Source organism: Bos mutus, chromosome 21 (assembly GCF_027580195.1).
Source record: "Bos mutus isolate GX-2022 chromosome 21, NWIPB_WYAK_1.1, whole genome shotgun sequence".
NCBI lineage: Eukaryota > Metazoa > Chordata > Mammalia > Artiodactyla > Bovidae > Bos > Bos mutus.
The window spans coordinates 58,355,678-58,376,200 of NC_091637.1; the positions used below are offsets into that span (position 1 = coordinate 58,355,678).

At 51.5% G+C, this 20,523-nt stretch overlaps 1 protein-coding gene across 2 annotated transcripts in view; it reads left to right on the forward strand.

The window, feature by feature from the left end:
- The window catches only part of SERPINA5 (serpin family A member 5), a 30,577-nt gene extending 13,905 nt beyond the window's left edge, over nt 1-16,672 (forward strand). Inside the window, exons 1-5 of one of the 2 annotated variants that reach the window (XM_005896211.3) lie at nt 3,590-3,729; nt 11,828-12,452; nt 14,301-14,571; nt 14,925-15,072; nt 15,642-16,672. In XM_005896211.3, coding sequence (XP_005896273.2) covers nt 11,846-12,452; nt 14,301-14,571; nt 14,925-15,072; nt 15,642-15,830 — 1,215 coding nt within the window. In that variant the 5' untranslated portion in view covers nt 3,590-3,729; nt 11,828-11,845 and the 3' untranslated portion in view covers nt 15,831-16,672. Of the gene's footprint in view, nt 1-3,589; nt 3,730-11,827; nt 12,453-14,300; nt 14,572-14,924; nt 15,073-15,641 lie in introns of those variants that run through there. The other variant, XM_070357896.1, reaches the window with a different exon arrangement.
- Nucleotides 16,673-20,523: the final 3,851 nt, after the last annotated feature.

A 20,523-nucleotide genomic window follows, 5' to 3' on the forward strand; every position in this document is an offset into this window, starting at 1 on the left:
GACCCGATGCGGGACTTGGGTCCCCCGTCTGTGCCTCAGTTCCCTCGCCTGTGAAATGGAGATGAGGCACCTAACGCATGAGTAGACTCTGGATGAGTCACTGTATCTAAAGCACCTAGCTTTGTTGTTCCACAAATGCTCACTACTGTTATTTCATTTTATCTCTTATCACAACTCTCCCCTAGAGCAGGGTCACAACTCCACCTCCCCGCAAGAGCTGGCAGGTGGCCTGAGCAGGTAAAGCAGGCTGACAGCCATGGGGACCAAGAAGGTGGAATAATAAGAGCCCCCATTGAAAGACATTTCTGTTCCACGTTGTCACACTCACTTGGGGGTGACAGAACTCAGTTCTGCCCAGGGTGAAACTCACCTATTGGGAATAGTACTCTTCTTTGCTCTGGATGTCAATGGAAAAATAAATCTAGCATGACTTACTCAGTCCTTAAAATCCCCATATCCTGGCCACTGACTCATCCTACTATCTCAGTTGTTGTGGACTGAATTGTGTCCTCCAAAAGTTTGTATATAGAAGCCTGAACCCCCAGTGAATGGGCCTTCAGGGAAGTAATTAAAGTTCGGTGAGGTCATAAAGACGGGATCCTCATCTCATAGCACTAAGTGTGCTTATTAGAGGAAGAGACACCAGAGCTTGCTTCTTCTCTCTCTCCCTCTTTCTCTGTCCCCACACAGGCACAGAGAGGGACTGTGTTAGGACTCAGCAAGGAGGTGCCATCTACAAGCCAGGAAGACAGATCTCACTAGAAACGAACCTGAACATCACCTTGGTCTCAGACTTCCAGCTGCCAGAACTGAGAAACATGTTTCTTTTGTGTGAGCCCCTCCATCTGTAGTCTTTTGTTTTGGTAGAGCAGACTAATCTGTGCCCTGAGACACCCTCAGAACTTTCTCTTTCAAGTGTTCCCGTCCCCAGCCCCCCTTCCTTCAGAACCTGAGTGGCAATGGGGAGTCAGGGCTTGCCCTGTTCCCCAGATTCTCAAGCTAGTCCCTAGACTGTAAGCCTGGGACATGGTACGTGGGGTGCCTCCACAGACATACACACGGGCTGGAGAAGTCTTTTCAGCATCTCGTTTAGCCCCATCTTTCATCAGAAACCCGTTTTAAGGTATTACACTAGTCTCCCATCGCTGCCGTAACCAATTAGGACCAACTGGGCAGGGTAAAGCAACACAAGTTTATTCTCTTATGGCTCTGGAGGTCAGAAGTTCAAAATGGGTCTTCCTGGGCCAACATCAAGATGTCGTGTCAGCAGGGTGTGCTTCTGGAGTTCCTTGGCCCAATGCCCCACATCCCATTGTTTATTTCCTCCTGCTTCCCTGGTCATGTCTCCTTCCAAGAGACTCTCAAAAGGTAACAAACACTGATTCCCTTGCCTCCTCTGACTCTGCTCTCTCTTTCCCCCCGATTCTGCTTCTCTCCCTTATAAAGAAGGGCTCTTATGATAACACTTAGGACTCACCTGGGGAATCCATAACAGTACTCCCCAATCCCGTTTCAAGATCAATCAAAGTCCCTTTTGTTCTATCAGGTCACTGTCACAGGTTCTGGGTGTTAGGACATGGATATCTTTGGGAAGCTGTTGTTATCCATACTACACACATCTTCGGTTGCTGCTGCTGCTAAGTCGCTTCAGTAGTGTCCGACTCTGTGTGACCCCATAGATGGCAGCCCTCCAGGCTCCCCCATCCCTGGGATTCTCTAGGCAAGAACACTGGAGTGGGTTGCCATTTCCTTCTCCAATGCATGAAAGTGAAAAGTCAAAGTGAAGTTGCTCAGTCGTGTCCAACTGTTAGCAACCCCATGGACTGCAGCCTACCAGGCTCCTCCGTCCATGGGATTTTCCAGGCAAGAGTACTGGAGTGGGGGTGCCATTGCCTTCTCCATCTTCAGTTGCTAAGTTGTGTCTAACTCTTTGCCACTCCATGGACTGCAGCCTGCCAGGCTTCTCTGTCCTCCACTGTCTCCCAGAGTTTGCTCAAATACACGCCCATTGAGTCTGTGATGCCGTCCAACCATCTCATCATCTGTTGTCCCCTCTCCTCCTGCCTTCAGTCTTTCCCAGCATCAGGGTCTTTTCCAATGAGTTGGCTCTTCACATCAGGTGGCCAAAGTATTGGAGCTTCAGCTGCAGCATCAGTCCTTCCAATGAATATTCAGAACTGATTTCCTTTAGGATTGACTGGTTTGATCTCCTTGTGTGGGACTTTGTTCTTGCAAAAGACACTCAAAAGGTAACAAACACTGATTTCCTTCCTAGAAAGCATAGTTTGGGAAGCTCTTGGTTATGACTCTTTCTTACATCACGTGGCACGATGGATGGAAAACAGAGCGTGAACAAATGAGACCTAGTCTCCCCTTGTTAAGGCCTCTCCCTAGCAGCCGTGTGCTGTTGGGCTGATCACCTACCCTCTCTCTACTTCCATCTTCTCACTGATTCCTTAGGGGTTCCAGCACCCATCTTCCAGTGCATGGCGAAGGTCGTGAGCACACGCCAAGCACCTGATGCCCAGTAGTGACTGTGCTTGTCTCTAGATTGAGGCAAAGCTCAGTATTATCCCCTTTGCAAGGTGGCTGGAAGTACTAAACTAGATAAAGGGCCAAAACTGGGTCCAAAATTATGGGGCGAGAAAGCAGATGTCTCAGAGGTTCTAGAGGGACCCTGTTTGCTGAGCAGCAAGGTCACGTTCTCTGGGTAATACCCGACCCTCTGTTTCCTCTACCAACTGCACACCCCACATTTACTCACACAGCCTTCTGGGTCATGGCCACACACTGTACACCCCAGTTATTTGGAAGCCCCAGGCATGAGGACATTGGCAATGAAACAAAGGTTGAGCCAACACCCCACCACTTGGAAACAGTCTTGAAAGAGTGGGGCTGAGTTTTGAAGCCCCAATGTCAAGGTAGAAAAGAACAGTTCAACTGAGCCCACAGAAATCCTGGGGACAGACTTTTGCTTTGCAAAATACAGTGGCCTTGAAGCTGGTGGCCTGAGCAGTCAGCCCCACTCTGTCCCTAACTGATGCACATCTCTAAAAAGTCCCTTCATCTCTCTGAGCCTCAGTTCAGTTACTGGTACAATAAGAGGGGTGGAGACAGTGATCCCTCATCTCAGCCACTGTGGTGGTGGTGGTGGTGGTGGTGGTGGTGGTGGTGGTGGTGGTGGTGGTTTAGTTGCTAAGTCATGTCTGACTCTTGTGATCCCATGGAGGCTTCTCTGTCCATGGGATTCTCCAGGCAAAGACCCTCTTGATACATCTAATTTCCACCAGGAGCTGGCTGTAGGGGTCCATGAACCTCGTAAGTGCACAGCCTGCATAGAGCTTGGGCTCTCATTTCCCCAGATTTGCAGCAAATTGGCTGCAGGAAACGAAGCTAAAGAGGGTTTGGAAGGGTGTCTTTCTTTGTGTCTGGACAGCTGGTCACCTGTCCAGCCTGGTCCACCTGGGGTGTTTGTGCCATAGCAGTTGGTGGCTGGTGTAGGGTTTTCAGGGCAGTGAGGGGCTGATCCTGGTCAGAGCTCAGCCCTGCAAACGACTGGACAGGGAGGGGCCAGGGAAGGGGAGGAGCCCCAGAAGGGGCGGGGCCAGGGGAGAGGCAGAGTCAGGGCTCTGCTTGGTTAGTGACAGAACCTGGCTCTAGTCCAGCCAGTTCTCTACCAAGCCCTACGGACAGTCGCCTCTGCTGTGTGCACACTCATCACCGGACAAAGTAAGTACAGGCAGTGTGGACCGAGGACCTGTGGGGCTTAGGGTGGTGGTGGGGGAGTGGGGGAATGGCCTCTGGAGTTATGGCATTTGGAGGGCTTAAAAACTCTGGAGGTGTCCCAGAGTGAGCAGGACAGTGGTGGGGAGGGAGGAAGCCAGGGCCTGAAGATTAAATAAAGTGGTGATTCTCACCCAAGTGTGATTTGCCTCTTGGGCACTGCTTCATCTGGAGGCATTTTTAGTTGTCATAACTGGACTGGGTGCTGCTGTTGGCTTCCAGGAGGAGAGGACAGGCCAGGGATACTGTGAATACTCTACGCTACACAGGACAGCCCCCACTGAACGACCTGGCTCGAAGTGCCAATAGTCCTGAGAAACCCTGAACTAAGTGGTGGGGACACAACGTCTGGTCCCCGGAACATGCTGGACAAACCATAGCTTCTATTGTTTTCTGTGCCTGGAATGTTTCACCTTCAGAAATCAGGAAAAATGATCGAATACAATCTGTTTCCCTAAGATAAGGCTGGCCTGCCAGGAGGTTGCCACCCAGAGTGGTCATTTGGCCATTTGCTAAGTAAGAAAATGTAGACATACAGTGAGTGGAATTTTCAGTTTTTCTAAAGATAAGGCTTTGCGCATGAAACACAACAATAAAAGGGAAACTGCTCCTCTGGGCCGACATCCTATTGACAGATCAAGAAACCACAGCTTAAAGAATAAAGGGGGTGGGAGGGAACTTCGGGAAGTGGTGGATGGCAGTGATGATTTCACAGGTGTGTACTTCCCTGCTCTCCAAACTCATCAAATTGTGTACAGTAAATATGTACAGCCTTTGGCAGGTCAGTCTGACCTCAATAAAGTATTAGAAAAGAAAGAGAAAGGAAACTGAAGCTTAGCTTCAGTGCGGAAGTTATTCAAGGTCAGCTGGCAAGTTAGCCCCAGGAATGCCAGGGCTCAGCCCTGGATGCCCAGACTGGCTCACTTCCATGACTCGGTGGCCAGCACATGTTCTAACACCTCTGAATTACAGAGAAGGAGCCCGAGTCCAGTCATCCATCCACTCATCCATTCATTCCACAGGAGTGCTGGAGCACCACCTCTTGACTGAACACATCATGGCGGGACCAGTAGAGATGGAGGTCCTTTCTTGCAAGCACAGGTTCTAGTGGGGGAAAGGCTTGGACAAAAGAAGCCCGCAGCACACGCATATGTAATTTCACTTCTGTAACTGGTGGAGCCATGAGAGAAACAGTCAAAGGAGCCCTTATAGAGAATAGCAGTGGTGAGGGTATGGCCAGGTGTGGACAGGGTGCCATCAGGATAAGTGGAAGCCTGGACCCAGAGAGCAGGTGGCGTTAGTGAAAGAGGCGGGGAAAGGTTTCCAGGAGGGAGGGTGGAGTGTACAAGGGCCCAGGACTGGGACAGGGCTTCTGTGTTAGGAACTGAAAAACAAGACGTGTGTCCTGGGAGGCAGAGCTGGTCAGGTGCGGCTGGTGAGAGCCAGACAGAGCTGGCAGCCTCATGGGTTATCGTGTAATCACAGTTAGGTTTTACCGAGCCAGTGGGCAGCAATGGTGTCCTTAGGCAAGGGAGGGTCCTGCCCATGTTTGTGATCGAAGGGGATTATTTCAGAATATACTTATGTATGTCGAATGGCTCTCAGGGGCAGGATAAGCAGAGTCCAGGAAAAAGAGGCTTCCACTGGGATGATAGCAAGGAAAATGCAGCGAGGCAGGCAGATTTCAGAGCTAGAAACCGACAAGCCCTGCTGATGGTCTGGAGATAGAGAGGGAGGTTAAGAAAGGCCCAGGCCCCTGATTCCAGAAAGCTCTTCCCCCCTGGCCTGCAGGATCTAGGGGAAGTTGTGTTTTATCTCTCCCTCTCTGCCTGGGTTCCAAGTCCTATCTCTCTCTGTGTAATTAGCAGATAGTAGACAGACCCTCCTGAGCCACACGGCCACCTCCCACAGCTGAGTCCAAAGTCGACCTTGGTGGGGCTTTGTTGCCTAACATTTGGAATAAACACCAGCAGATTTCCAGGCTGGATGGTGGGACACCAGTGGGAGGACCGCCCAGGACCTGCCTATCCGACGCCCAGCCTCTGTCATCGCAAGTCCCTTTGGCCTAGGGTGCCAGATCAGCCCGATCAATTTGCTGTCTTCCCTCTGACACGTGGGAGCATCTCTGCAGACACACTGGCGTCAGGGACCCAGGAGAGGGTCAGCCAGGCCAGGCTCTGCCAGCACTCAGTGGGGGCTGGTCTCCTGAGAGCCAGGTTCACAGAGCCTGAAGACTTTCCACTGGCTCAAGGTTGGCACGAAACTCTGTAAGCTGTATATTTGCCCCCAGAGGCCCATGAGTGCAATTGCAAAGCCTGGACTTAGAAACTCAGAAACCTGAAATGAGCACCCCCAGGCCTCTACTGTCTCAAAAGTTACCTCTCTGACCCTCTGTTTCCTCTCCTGGACAACTGTGACAATGATACCAACTCCATGTTGCTATGAAGTGAAGTGTTAGTTGCTCAGTTGTGCCCAGCTCTTTGTGACCCCATGGACTGTAGCCCACCAGGTTCCTCTGTCCATGGGATTCTCCAGGCAAGAACACTGGAGTGGGTTGCCATTTCCTTCTCCAGGGGATCTCCCCAATCCAGGGCTCCAACCTGGGTCTCCTGCATTGCAGGCAGACAAGGAACATGAATGAGCTATTTCAGGTGAGCAGGTTAGGAGACACCTGGGAATCAGAAGAGGGGGAACAGCATGTCATCCTCATAAATCGGAGCCAAGAGACAGCATGTACACCAGTCAGAGTCTGGATTTTAACCCAGATCCATTACTCACTGGCTGGAACGAGCTATTCCATTTTGCTAAGCCTCAGTTTCTTGCTGTTGTTTAGTTAAGTCCGGTTCAACTCTTTTGTGACCCCATGGACTGTTGCCCGCCAGGCTCCTCTGTCCATGGGATTTACCAAACAAGAATACTGGAGTGTATTGCCATTTCCTTCTTCAGGGGATCTATCCAACCCTGGGATTAAACCCACATCTCCTGCATTGGTAGGCAGATTCTTTACCACTGAGCCATCAGAGAAGACTCAGTTTATTTGGCTGTAAAATGGAACTAATAATACTTTGGGTAAAGATGAAATGTAGTTATATTTAGAGAGCATTTAATCAGTCCTTAATAAATAGTGGCATCAATAAGAGGGAGAGAGCTAAATGGAGCAAGGTTTTCTGGGCCCCAAACCTGAAGCCCAGAGGAGCCTGAGAGAAGCAGCTTTAGTCCGTCAGATTGCTGATGTTTCAGAGGGGTGGCCAGTGGTGGGGCCACCAGACCTCCAGGCCTGGGAGGGGAAGGGCCTGGCCCAAGGTCACCAGGCTGTTGCCAGGGACAGGAGGATGGGAGGTTGGAACTCTCACTCCTGCTCCCTGACCAGCTGCCCCTGGGCTCTGCTGTCCAAGCAGGAAACTCCTCTGTGGCCTGTAACAATTCTTTGAAAGCATTTCTTTTATGGTAATTATCAGCTCAGTGTTATCTGTGTGTGGGTGTAGAGGGAGGGTTGAACTGAGTTGCTTCTTAAGCAGCATCCTGCTACATTGATGATTCTAACACTCTTCGGACCAAAGGACACAGCGATCATGCCACCCACCCATGCTCTTTAAAGACCTTCGGGAAGGTCACTCTCAAAGTGGGAACAAAAAGGGAGTGTCAGCATGGGAAGCCTGGACTGCTTCTTGTTTATTTTTTTATTTGGCTGCCTTGGGGAAGCAGGCTCTTTGTTACATCCTATGGGTCCTTCGATGTAGGTCACACACCCTCTAGTACGGCACCCAGGCTCAATAGTTGTGGTGCATAGGCTTTTTCTGTAGCATGTGGGGTTTTAGTTCCCCGAACATAGATCGAACCCATGTTCCCTGCACTGCAAAGCACATTAATGACCGCTGGGCCACCAGCAGAGTCCCCAGACCATTTCTCAATTCTCTGCAGAGGCAGAGAATACAAAATTGGAAGGCTGTGACACAGACAGGGGAGGACCAGGGATCTGGGGAACTGAAGGGTGTGGCGGTTCAGAGCGTGAGCTTTCAGGGTCCGAACTGGGTCTGAGCCCAAGCTCTGCCACTACTAGCGAGTGACTCAAACTCTTGGAGCCTCAGACGACCCATCTGTAAAACGGAGCTGATCTCGTGGCCTCGGCCTGCACAGTCTTGGAGCAGAGCCTGGGTTCCCAGCCAGAGACTGAGGCCAGGTCACGGCGGTGAGAGCACCAGATCCTAGCCACTAGACCAGTGGTCAGTGACAAGTCCCTGTCCTTCTGCTTTGCAAAAAAGAATTCTCACAAAATGGAAAGTAGTGAAACAAGTGAAGTATTAGGAGGAAAAGGAGTACAGTAAGTGTGGATAGACACACAGGCACACTCAGAGGGAGAGTCACTGAGTTCGCATCCTCATGGCAGTTTGAATTACTTTTATGGGGCATTTCTTCCAGGTTTCCTTTGGCCAACAATTTTGATTTCCTGGTTCACAGTCCATGTTTGGCATAGCTCAGGGTCTTCCCATGTGAGCACACGCATCTCTTAGCCAAGATGGATCCCACCGAGGAGGCTCACGGGTAGAGCATTTCTTGACATCACTCCTTGGCCCTCCAAGAAGCCTGTCTGGTCATGTGTGGTCAGGGAGGTCTCCTGACTTCAAGAAAGAGAAACATGTGTTTTCTGGGTAGGGTCCAGCCCACTCCCTTACTTGTCCTGCTATTCTCGTCTTGGAGTTTCGGTCCACAGAAAATGAATCTCCAATCGCTCTTCCCCTGGGAGTCCATCTACCTCCTGCCTCATAGCCCGTAATCGAACCTGCGTCCACGGGTGTGTGTGAGGCTAAAGGGACTGATGTGTGTTGAGACATCGCAGCACCCAGCAGTGGCAAGTGCTGTCAGTGGACCTGGGCCTCCCATGGGCACCGGGACCTCTGAAGCCGCTGTGTTTGGCTCAGGGTCACTGGAGGTTCGGCAGACGGAACATCCTAAATGAACTTCCTTGGTGGGCTCAGGTGTAGTTTATTTTTTTGTTTGTTTTTGATAATGTGAGAAGTAGATTTATTTATTTAAACTGACACACATTGCATAGACAGAATCTGGTTTGTCTCAGAAGATGAGAACAGCCCTGGTAGAAACAATCCACAGAGTGTGGGCCATCTCAGAAGGCGAGAGGCCCTCGGGTACAATTTGGAGGCCAGGAGTGCTGAGTGTGACTTGCTTGAGTCCATCAGTTTCATTCAAAGACAGGAGGGTCCACGGACCCCCAGGCTCACTGGTGTCCTCCCACCAGCCATATCCAATGCAGCAGTGGGGGGCCCTTTGGAGTTTGGTTTTGCGTGGGTCTGTGACTCTGTGGCCATGCTCGCCCTGAGCCTGGGGGGGCCTGATGTCATGGTGTCCATGGGGGGAGCACACCCAGCTGAAGGGGATGCACACCGGGCCCATCGTGGGAATTAGTTGTCTGGCTGCCACTGGGCTCCCGTGAGAGCGTGTGTGTGAAAGCGTGTGCCCCTGCATACAGCTGGGGAAGCGGGGGTCTCGAGTGGGGCTTTGGTCCATCATGGCCACACTGCCAGCTCACACTTGGACAGCACGTCTGCATAGGGCCCGGTTCCAAGCCATTGCTTATGTGGACTCCTTAAAGCCTCAGCCACTCCTGGTGTGGGTTCTGTCCTGACCTCCGTCTACAGGCAGCAACACTTGCTCCATATCACACTTGGAGGAGCAATGAGGTTGGGATTTGAACCTGGACTGCTGCCTTTAGAGTCTGTGCTGTTCACAGTGGGTGGAAGGAGGGCTTTAGGAGGCCCAGGCACAGGAACAGTTTCTGGGTGGACAGGGGGAGTCTAGGTAGGTGGCAGGGGAGAGACTGAGGGTGGAGGACAGGCCAGAATGATGGCAGAGCCCCAGGGCCCACCTGAGAGTCTGTAGAGAGACAAGAGGTGAGGGCGTCCTATCTGGGGGAGGCAAAGAAGAGCGCCGGGGAGGTCAAACAACACACGTTCATGGTCTCACAGTCCTGGAGGCTGGAAGGCCAAGGTCAAGGTGTTGGCAGGGCGGGTTCCTCCTGGGGCCTTGCTGCTTGGCTTGTCTGTGATTGTCTCCTTCTCCTTCCTGTGTCCCCACATTTCTCGTGTGGTCACCCCTCAGTCTGTGTGTGTCTGTGTCCTAATCTTTTTTTTCTTTTTTAAATCCTTGATTATATTTATTTTTAATTGAGTGATGATTGCTTTACAATATTGGTTTGATTTATATCAATACATCAACATAATCAGCCATAGGTATACATATGTGCCCTCCTTCTTGAACCTCCGTCCCACGTCCCACCCTTTTCCAGCCCTCCAGGTTGTTACAGAGCCCCAGTTTGAGTTCCCTGAGTCACACAGCAAATTTCCATTGGCTATTTTCCATATGTTAGTGTATCTGCTTCCATGCTGTTCTCTCCATTCGTCTCACCCTCTGCTTCCTCGCATGCCCTTGTCCATAAGTCTGTTTTCTAATCTTTTCTTTCAAGGACACCAGTCGCACTGGATCAGGGCCCTGCTCCAAAGACCTCATTTTAACTTAAGAAAGTGAAGTCGCTCAGTCGTGTCGGACTCTTTGCAACCCCGTGGACTGTAGCCTCGGAGAAGGCAATGGCACCCCATTCCAGTACTCTTGCCTGGAAAATCCCATGGATGGAGGAGCCTGGTAGGCTGCAGTCCACGGGGTCACTAAGAGTCGGACACGACTGAGCGATTTCACTTTCACTTTTTACTTTCATGCATCGGAGAAGGAAATGGCAACCCACTCCAGTGTTCTTGCCTGGAGAATCCCAGGGACGGGGGAGCCTGATGGGCTGCCGTCTAGGGGTTGCACAGAGTCAGACACGACTGAAGCGACTTAGCAGCAGCAGCAGGAGCACTGTAGCCTACCAGGCTTCTCTGTCCATGGGATCCTCCAGGCAAGAGTACTGGAGTGGGTTACCGTTTCCTTCTCCAGGGGATCTTCCCAACCCAGGGATCGAACCCAGGTCTCCCACATTGAAGGCAGACGCTTTAACCTCTGAGCCACCAGGGAAGCCCCCATTTTAATTTAACTGCCTCTTAAAGGCCCTGTCTCCAAACACAGTCACATTTGGGGGTCTTGGGTTTCTGGACATCAGTGTATGGATTTGGGGGGCACAATTCAGCCCATCACAGAAGAAGAGGGTAGTCTGGGAGCTCACACTGTGTGTGTTAGTTGCTCAGTTGTGCTTGACTCTTTGCGACCCTGTGGACTGCAGCCCACCAGGTTCCAGGCAAGGATACTGGAGTGGGTTGCCATTTCCTTCTCCAGGGGATTTTCCCGACCCAGGGATTGAGCCTGGGTCTCCTGCACTGCAGGCAGATTCTTTACTGACTGAGCCACCAGGGAAGCCCTGGGAGCTGACAGTAAGAGGACAGAATTTCCTTAAGGGAGGAAGGTCCCTCTGATGAGGGACTGGGTGGCTTTATGGGGTCCTAGAGCAGCCCCTGGGGAAGGAGAGGGAGACTGATGGTATCCTGTGTTCACGCGTGAAGCACAGGAGCCTGGCACTCTGCCCACCACCTGGATGCTCCGAATGAACAGGGACAAATCCAGCAGTGTGGCTGAGACCACGGGGAGTAGCTACCCTGAGCTCATAGCAGGAAATGAGGTATTGCAAATGCTACGCCCCAGCAAGAAAGTGAGGGATAGGGGTCATTCAGGGATACAGGCTGTTCAGCTTCTGGTAACCTCAGAGCTGCTGAGCAGGCAGAATCCTCAGTCCTCTGTGATGGGTACTTCCCTATGGATGAGAAGCGTCTTCTTGCCCAGTGCCCACAGGGGTCTCACTCCTCCGCCTGTCCTTCTTCTCCCTGCCATAGATACCCACGTCCCCGAGCCTCTGTCCTTCCGCCCCTCTGGGGCTCTCTAAAACCTCACTCCCTCCCAGCCGCTGGGGTTCATCATCGCCCTCTGAGGCTGCTGGTGGGCACGGTGGAAGGTCAGCCCTGCCCCTAATCTTCCGATCTTCTCACGGAGAGGATGCACTAGCCACCCATCCTTTCTGAGGTCATCTTCCCACTCTCCCTTTCAGAACGAGGGGTTAGCCGCGATGCGTCTCTGTCTCTTCCTGTGCCTGGTGCTCCTCGGGCCGCGGATGGCCACCCTCCGGCGCTCCCAAAAGAAGAAAATCCAGGAGGTGCCGCCAGCGGTTACCACGGCGCCGCCAGGCAGCAGGGACTTTGTCTTCGACCTCTACAGGGCCTTGGCCGCAGCCGCCCCTGCTCAGAACATCTTCTTCTCCCCTCTGAGCATCACCGTGAGCCTGGCCATGCTCTCCCTGGGTGCTCAATCCAACACGAAGGCGCAGATCCTGGAAGGCCTGGGCATCTGCCCGGGGGAAGACTCGGAGGAGGAGCTCCACAGCGCCTCCCAGAGGCTGCTGCGCGAGCTCCAGCAGCCCCAAGACAGCCTCCAGCTGAGCCTGGGCAACGCCCTGTTCACCAAGCCCAGGTTGCCCATCCAGGAGGCCTTCCTGGGTGCCATGAGGACTCTGTACCTGGCAGACACTTTCCCCACGAACTTTGAGGACCCCGAAGGGGCCAAGAAGAAGATCAATGATTACGTGGCAAAGCAAACGAAAGGCAAGATTGTGGACTTGATAAAGAGTCTGGATGGCACCCAGGTCATGGTCATGGTGAATTACATTTTCTTTAAAGGTAAGACCCTTGGGCTTGAATCTGAACTTGCTCTTTGCAGATGCTTTTTGTCAAAAACAAACAAAACAAAAAACCCCCAATCCCTCCAAGACGAAACAAAACCAGTTCCCACACACATAAACGAGTGGGAGGGGGTTTAGTACTCTCTGGTCCCTGATGATAGAGTGAAGTCAACGGTCAGCCAGGTGAGACGATGCCTTCTTAGCCTTCTTGGTGCGTATGTGTGTGTTTAGTCGCTTCAGTTGTGTTGGACTCTGTGTAGCCTGCCAGGCTCCTCTGTTCATGGGATTCTGTGGACAAGAATACCAGAGTGAGTTGCCATGCCCTCCTCCGGGGGATCTCCCCAACCCAGGGGTTGAATCTGCATCTCCTGCATTGCAAGCAGATTCTTTACTGCTGAGCCACCAGGGAAGCCCCTCTTAATGCTTCAGGTGGTATAAAGAGCCTGATGCTGTTTCCTCCACTGGGGAAAAGCCAGCTCCTATTTGGGCCCCCAGGAACACTTAAAGCCACAGCATCCACATAAACTCTGAAGCATGAGTTTGTCAAGGCCACGATGCCAAAGAAACGGACACCATGGCTACTCAGGGAAGGACTGTGGGTCTTAGACGTGCCTTAGAGGGCTTTTGCCAGCTGCTCTGAGGCACCCACGTCCTCACCTCTGTGCCTTCCTGGGAGCTGGTTCCTTAGCCCAGAAATTCTGGGACAAGAACCTATTCCTCTGAATTGTCTTCTCTCCCCCACTTGAGAGTCAGTCTCCCCATCTTTGTCTCCCTGGCATTTCTTGTAAATATCCCTACTCATCTCAGCTTGTATGCCTGCTTCTCCTTCTAGATGCTGAGTCCTGAGCACCCTATATGGGGCCTGACTGAAGATAGAGAGGGGAGTGGGGAGAAAGGGAAAGAGGAAACTAGTTAAATTGGTACCCAAACCCCCTTCCTGTGGTCACAGAGAGTGAGGATCAAGCTTGCCTTCTAAGAGTTCTTGTCCTCATGTCCAGGTCTAGGCTTCAGAGGACAGCTGTGAAGTAAGCTAACTGGCCCGTGGGAGTTGGATCTATATTTGATAACTACTAAGAAGATGAATGGAGAAGGCAATGGCAGCCCACTCCAGTACTCTTACCTGGCAGATCCCATGGATCGAGGAGCCTGGTAGGCTGCAGTCCATTGGGTCGCTAAGAGTTGGACACGACTGAGCGACTTCACTTTTACTTTTCACTTTCATGCATTGGAGAAGGAAATGGCAACCCACTCCAGTGTTCTTGCCTAGAGAATCCCAGGGACAGCGGAGCCTGGTGGGCTGCCATCTATGGGGTTGCACAGAGTCCGACACGACTGAAGCGACTTAGCAAGAAGATGAAAGCAATTACTTGTATCACTTTGAACAAAATACCCATATGAAACAGACTGAGCAAGAAGAAGCACAACCAAAGACTTCCCAGCAGGAAAAATCATGTTTTTTTCAGGACCCTTATGAACCTTTCCTCCAAACCTAGATTGAAATTCAATATTGGGAAAAGAATGGAAAAGAGAAGAACTCACCCTCCTCAGTGGGATATTTGAGCTTGAGTACCAACATCAGAGAACCAGACAAACAGCATTTAGGGTAAAGGGTGCCCGAAGACATGAAAACCAACCTCCTTGTTTTGCAAATGTGGGAGCATAGCCCCACAAAGTTCTAGTCTGTCCCCTGAATTAAGAAGGGGCTTGTCTTTATATTGAAGAGGCTTTGCTGTCACTTCTCCCAACGATACTGCTGTAAAGAGGATGCTCTCTGGTAGGTTTACTGTGAGCACACTTTTCATTGGTAGCTGACAATTTCTAATTCCTTTTCCATTTCAATCTGTAGCTAAGTGGGAGACAAGCTTCAACCTCAAAAGCACCCACGAGCAGGACTTCTACGTGACCCCAGAGACGGTGGTGCGGGTCCCCATGATGAAACAACAGGACCAGTTTTACTACCTCCTGGACCGAAACCTCTCCTGCAAGGTGGTGGGGGTCCCCTACCAAGGGAACGCCACTGCCTTCTTCATTCTCCCCCGCGAGGGGGAAATGGAGCAGGTGGAAAATGGCCTGAAGGAAAAAACACTCAAGAAGTGGCTCAGGATGCCCATGAAGAGGTATTCTTCACACTACTCTGGGCCAGCCTGCTGCGGCACACCCACAGGGCCACACGGCAGTGGTGGGAGCACTCACCTGGCCCAGGACCTGCCTCCAAGCCCAGAAGCATCATGTGATGTCCCAGCTCTGGGGCCTGAGTCCCCTAGCTGGAGGGAGCAGGGCTGGAAGCTGGGTTTTCTGGTGGGACATCTGAGTGGGCAGTGACCACTGGGGACAGCTCAGGTCCAAGTCCAGAGTTGGATGGGTTCCTTTCTAGACAACAGGTTGGAGGAGCATTAGGAAACCTAGAGATAGCAGTAATATGAGCCAGTGCTCTCAGAGAGTCTAAGAAAAGGTCCTCTTCTCTTTCCAGGCGGCTTGAGCTTTATCTTCCCAAGTTCTCTATTGAGGGCTCCTATCAGCTGGAGGAAGTCCTCCCCAAGCTGGGGATCAGAGACATCTTCACCTCCGACGCCGACCTGACCGGCATCTCCAACCACTCCAGCATCCGGGTCTCTGAGGTGAGCCCAGAAGCTCCTGAGCATCTGCTTCTAGAAACTTCTATCCTTTTCTGTTATATTCTATTCCATTCTATTCACCCCATCCCTCATTCCATATTCTTTCTCTCTCTCTCTCTCTCCTCCTTTCCCTCAAGAAGCAAAGGTTTCACTTTGCCTCTTGTCCTCTGAGCAGTGGGAAGCTGTATCCAGCGCCATGTCTTGCAGGTGTCTTGTCTTAAGCAATCAAACCTAAGAATCAGAGGCTGACTCCTTCACTTACTGCGTGACCTCCAGCAATTACTAGACCTCTCTGAGCCTCCTTTCTCTCTATAAACTCAGAGAGTCACACCCTTGCTGTGAGAGGCAGTGAGAATTCAATGAAAAACATGTGAGCACTCACCCCTAAGCCCTGGGGGCACAGTAATTGTTCAGTCACCTCATCTCCTGTCTGCTTCATGGCTCAGGAGCACAGAAGTTCAGATAGTGGTGCCATTGGCAGAAGCTTGGCTGTTTCCCCCGATGGCATCTCCCTGCCCCTGGTGGCTCTGTGACACCTGATGTCTCCGTGACGCCTGATGTCTCCCCTGTAGATGGTGCACAAAGCTGTGGTGGAGGTGGATGAGTCTGGAACCCAAGCAGCTGCAGCCACGGGGATGGTCATCACGTTCAAATCTGCCCGATTGGGCTCTCAAAGGATAGTCTTCAACAGGCCTTTTCTGGTGCTCATTGTGAAGAACAGCAAACACATCCTTTTCTTAGGCAAAGTGACTCGCCCTTGAGATGAGGATTTCTCAAGGGGCCTCCATAGTGGAAGATGAATGTGCACGATGGCTGTCTGTCTTCTGGGAGTTGCTGATTTACACAGGTTTGGTTGACTAATGAGACTCCCACAAATCATAATATTAAGAACATCATCAAAACACTGATGACTGCTTTTTTTCACATGATTGCAAGACATGGGTGCCTTGGAGAACATTTGGTTTTGCCCTTGCCTTTCATCAGTGGAGATTAGCCCTGAGGCCCAGAGAGGTTGGTTGACTTGCCCAAGGCCACACAGCATATTAGTGGCAGAGAGAAGCCCAGAATCTAAGCACCTGTTACCCAGCCCAACACCACCAGTTTCTGTAGGAGCATTGTTCCAGTAGATATTTCCAACAGGAAGTGTATCCCTAAGCCTAGCTTCCCACCTTTTGGCAGTACCAGCTATCAGTTCATCATGGCTTGGAAAAAAAATGCTGGGATGGGAGTATGAAATCGGGCTTCTGTCCCAGCTGTGTGACTTTGGGTAATACTATACCTCTCTGGACTTCAGTTTCCCCATGTCAGGTGAGGGACTGAAGAACCCTTGAAATCATATAAAAAGGCTAGAATGTTCCCCACCAATCACTGTTGATTTCAATGCATTTAAGTGCCACTCATCTTTTAAGAAAAGCAGGTGGACAGCCGGGTAGACATGGCCAACCCGGGATTGTACTGTCCTGTGGGTTAAGTTACAACCTCGTGGGCTTGGCTAGGTGTGGAAGAATGGAGGCCTGACGCGAATACTAGAGTGTCATTTGAAGACCCTAATGACTAACCGTGGATTTTAGTGTCAGCAATAACAATAAAGCATTTTGCAAACACTGGATGTCATTGTCCTTCTGGAGGTAGTGCTGGGAATGGTGACATTCCTAGCTTACCATGTTCTAGGACCAATGCTAGCTGCTTCACCTGGATCGTTAGACTTACCCTTCACAATATCCTGTACCAGGCAGGCAGTCCTCTTACTTCCATTTTACAGATAGGGAAGATGAGCCTTGTTGGGAACAGGTAATCTCTCCAGTCACACAGCTCCTTGGTGGTAGAGGCAGGATTGGACCCTGCGAGTGTGGCCTCAGGACCTCCCTCTCAGCCTTGGGCTCTGCTGCAGAGCAGACATGACCTGGAAACAGAAGCTCAGGTCAAGTGCATCAGGGCACCAGCTCCGCTGTCATCCAGGTAGGCTCAGTCTCCTCCTTCATGAGTCCCATGATGCTTCCCCATCTGTCAAATGAAGGGGATCAGGCACATTCCAGCATCAAGGAATGAATGAGTGAAGGAGTCCTTCACTTAGTCTCAGACGGTCCCCTAATTCGCTGCCCCCAGGTCTGACCCGTGAGTGCCTGTCACCCCACTCTGCATGCCCATGGCTTGCTTCTCATGAGCCTGTGCTCAGGAGACCCTTGCCTGTGTGGCAGGTGTGTGCCCCTTAGAACTAAGGTCAGAACCCCGAGCTTTGACCATCCCCTGAGGTAGGAGCACTTACTATGTGCCAGCCACACTTTGCATCTGTGATCTCTGATCCTTCGACAACCCTGCATGCCTATCAGAGTCCCCATCTCACAGAGGACAGCCTGAGTGCATGCCCAGAGCCCTCCAGTGAGAGGCCCAGGCTCGGGGACCCAGATGGCACGAGTATGGGCTGGCGGCAGGGCAGACGCTGCAAGCAGCACCATGCGGCTTGTCCTCGCGTGTGCGCCTCGGGCTTGGGAAGCTGGGGAGGATGGGGCCTCTTCGTGGGGCCTGACTCACTCCTGGGTGCCTTTTCCTTTCGTAACACCTGGTCTTTTTTTTTTTTTTGGCAAATATTTCTCTCAGCGTTGACTCAGCCAGTCCAAGGTCAGGGGAGGCCCTGACTGTACCACGTGTCTCTGGCCAAGGTCCAGCGCTGTCTAAAGTTCACTCAGCAAATAGTCACTAAATGCCCCCATGTGGGGGACCAGCCCGGGCTCGGGGCAGCTGATTTGGGGGGGCCTGGAGGGAAACTCTGAGCTGGGAGTCAGCACCGCTCACGTGAGTCAATTGTCTCACCATCCTGGGATGAACAGATCGATAGAGCCACTCAGACAGAGAGAGAAGGAGGGTTACATTCTGAGGGGGCAGGCGAGATTTTTGCCAAAGAAGTGACCTGAAGTGAGCAGATAGGGCTTCATGGGCAGCAGATTTGGGTACAGGGCTGGGCCGTCTGGCCGGGGGAACAGCTGGAGCAGAGTGTGGCTGAGGAAGCTGCAGTGTGCACGGGAGGTGGCGGCGGCTTCAGTGTGGGCCAGGGCCACATGGGGAGGAGAGCAAGGAGGGAGGAGGGGACGGTGCTTGTGGTCCGTGACAGGGACCCTGGACACTTCTCTCCCATGCTGAGCTTCAGCGTGGTTTGACCATCCTCGCCGCACCTAAGTCACTCCCGGGACCCCTTCCGGGCTCGGCCTTCCACCTGTGTGTCCATAGGTGCCTCACACAGCCCTGCGGGGGGCTTTCACACCCATCCACACCTGCTCCTCCATCGACCCCACCAGACCTGTCTCATAGGTGCCTGCATTATAGGCATGGCTGTCCCCATCCGGGGCCTTCCCAGCTGGCACTAGTGGTAAAGAACCCTCCTGCCAGTGCAGGAGATATAAGAGACACAGGTTCAATCCCTGGTTCAGGAAGATCCCTTGGAGGAGGGCATGGCAACCCACTCCAGTATTCTTGCCTGGAGAATCCCATGGACAGAGGAGCCTTTTGGGCTACAGTCCACAGGATCACAAAGAATCAGACACGAATGAAGCGACTAGGCATGCACACACACCCACCTCTGGACCTTCTTTCTTAGCCCTTATATTCATTTTCTAGGGTTGCCATAACAAAATTCCACAGATGGGGCAGCTTGACAACAGACATGTATTATCTCACAGTCCTGGAGGCTGGAAGTCTGAGATCAGGTGTCTCCAGGGCTGTTTCTCTCTGAGGGCTGTCTTTGGTGTCTGCAGATGGCAGTCGTCTCTCTGTGTCCTCACGTGGGCTTCCCTCTTGATCTTCTCCCTCTTGATCCCCTCCCCTTCCAATCTTCATCAGTCGCGTCGGATGGTAGTAGTGCTAGTCGCTCAGTTGTGTCCGACTCTTTGCAACCCCATGGTCTGTCCATGGGGCTCTCCAGGCAAGAATACTGGAGTGGGTAGCCTTTCCCTTCTCCAGAGGATCTTCCTGACCCAGGGATTGAACCCAGGTCTCCTTCGCTGTAGGCATTTTCTTTACCATCTGAGCTACCAGGGAAGCCCATGTTGGATGGGGACCCACCTTAATTTTAACTTAATCACCCTTTTAAAGATGCCACCTTTGAATATAGCCACATTCTGAGGTACTGGGGTTAGGACTTTAACATATGGATTTGGTGAGGACATAGCTCAAAGTCACCCATCTTTGAGTTCCTTGGAAGCTATTACCAGATTCACTGCTGTTCTTAGGCACCCATCTTCGCTTCCCTCTCTGACTACATGCACTCTGAGGCCCTCCCCACCGTGGACTTCAGAGAGCAGAGGAATGGTTCAAGGGCCCAGGATTCCTTCCCCCACCATTCCCAGCAGAAACCCAGACCAGAAAGAATGACCTTGGTCTCCAGAGAAAGCACTTCACACCCCATGGAACAACCTTGGCTAGCCTACCCTTGTTTATTTAACTCTATCATTTGAAGGCTACTGTTTAAGCGGTTCCTACAGGGAATCAGGCAGGGAGCTAGGACAAAGATGTAAACGGTGAGCCTAGCAGATGCAGGCTTAGGCAATAACCAGGCATGCACACAAATACACAAAATTACAGACTGTAATGAGGGCTATCCTTTTGTTCCCAGATGTTTATTAAATATCCCTTGGAACTGCTCCAGGTGCTGGAGATAAATGAAAAAATGAACAAAGATCTCTGCTCTGGGCAAGCTATATTCTAGCACTGAAAGACAACAACAAAAAAGAGAGAAAAAAATCAAAAAGTAAAATATGTCACATTGTCAGTTGATGACAAAGTGCTATGAAGTGTGAGTTTGACAGTCGAGCATAGGAAGTACAGAATACAGGACAGAGACTTGACATCCATGAACTTGACTGTATGATCAAGGTCAGCTTCACCAGTGGTGTGGCGTGTCATCATCCTGGGTTCTCTGATATGGAGTGACCAGAAAGGAGCATTGCCTCGGTGGGATCTTCCCCCAAACATGTCACTTCCTCACTCTGATCATGAGAAAACACCATATAGACCACAGCTGAGAGACCTTCAACAAAATACCTGGCCAGCCCTACTCTTCAAAAGTGTCAAGGTCACACAAAGCAAGGAAAGCCTGATGCTATGGACCAAAGGTTTGTGTTCCCTCAAAATTCACATGTTGAGGTCCTCACCCTGCAATGTGATCGTGTTAGAAGGTGGTGCCATCGGGAGGTGACTAGGTCATGAGGGTGGAGCCCTCATGAATGGGATTAGTGCCCTTGAAAGAGACACAAGAGCTCGCTCTTGTCCTTCCCCACATGAGGACTTAAGCAGAAGAGAGTCCTCACCTGACTATGCTGGTTCCTGATCTCAGCCTGGATGTTCAGCCTCCCAAACTATGAAGAGTAAATTTCTACTGTGTATAAGTCACTAAGCCTGTGGTATTCTGTTATGGCAGCAGGACAGTTTCAGAGACCTAAAAACTGTCACAGGCCAGGTGAA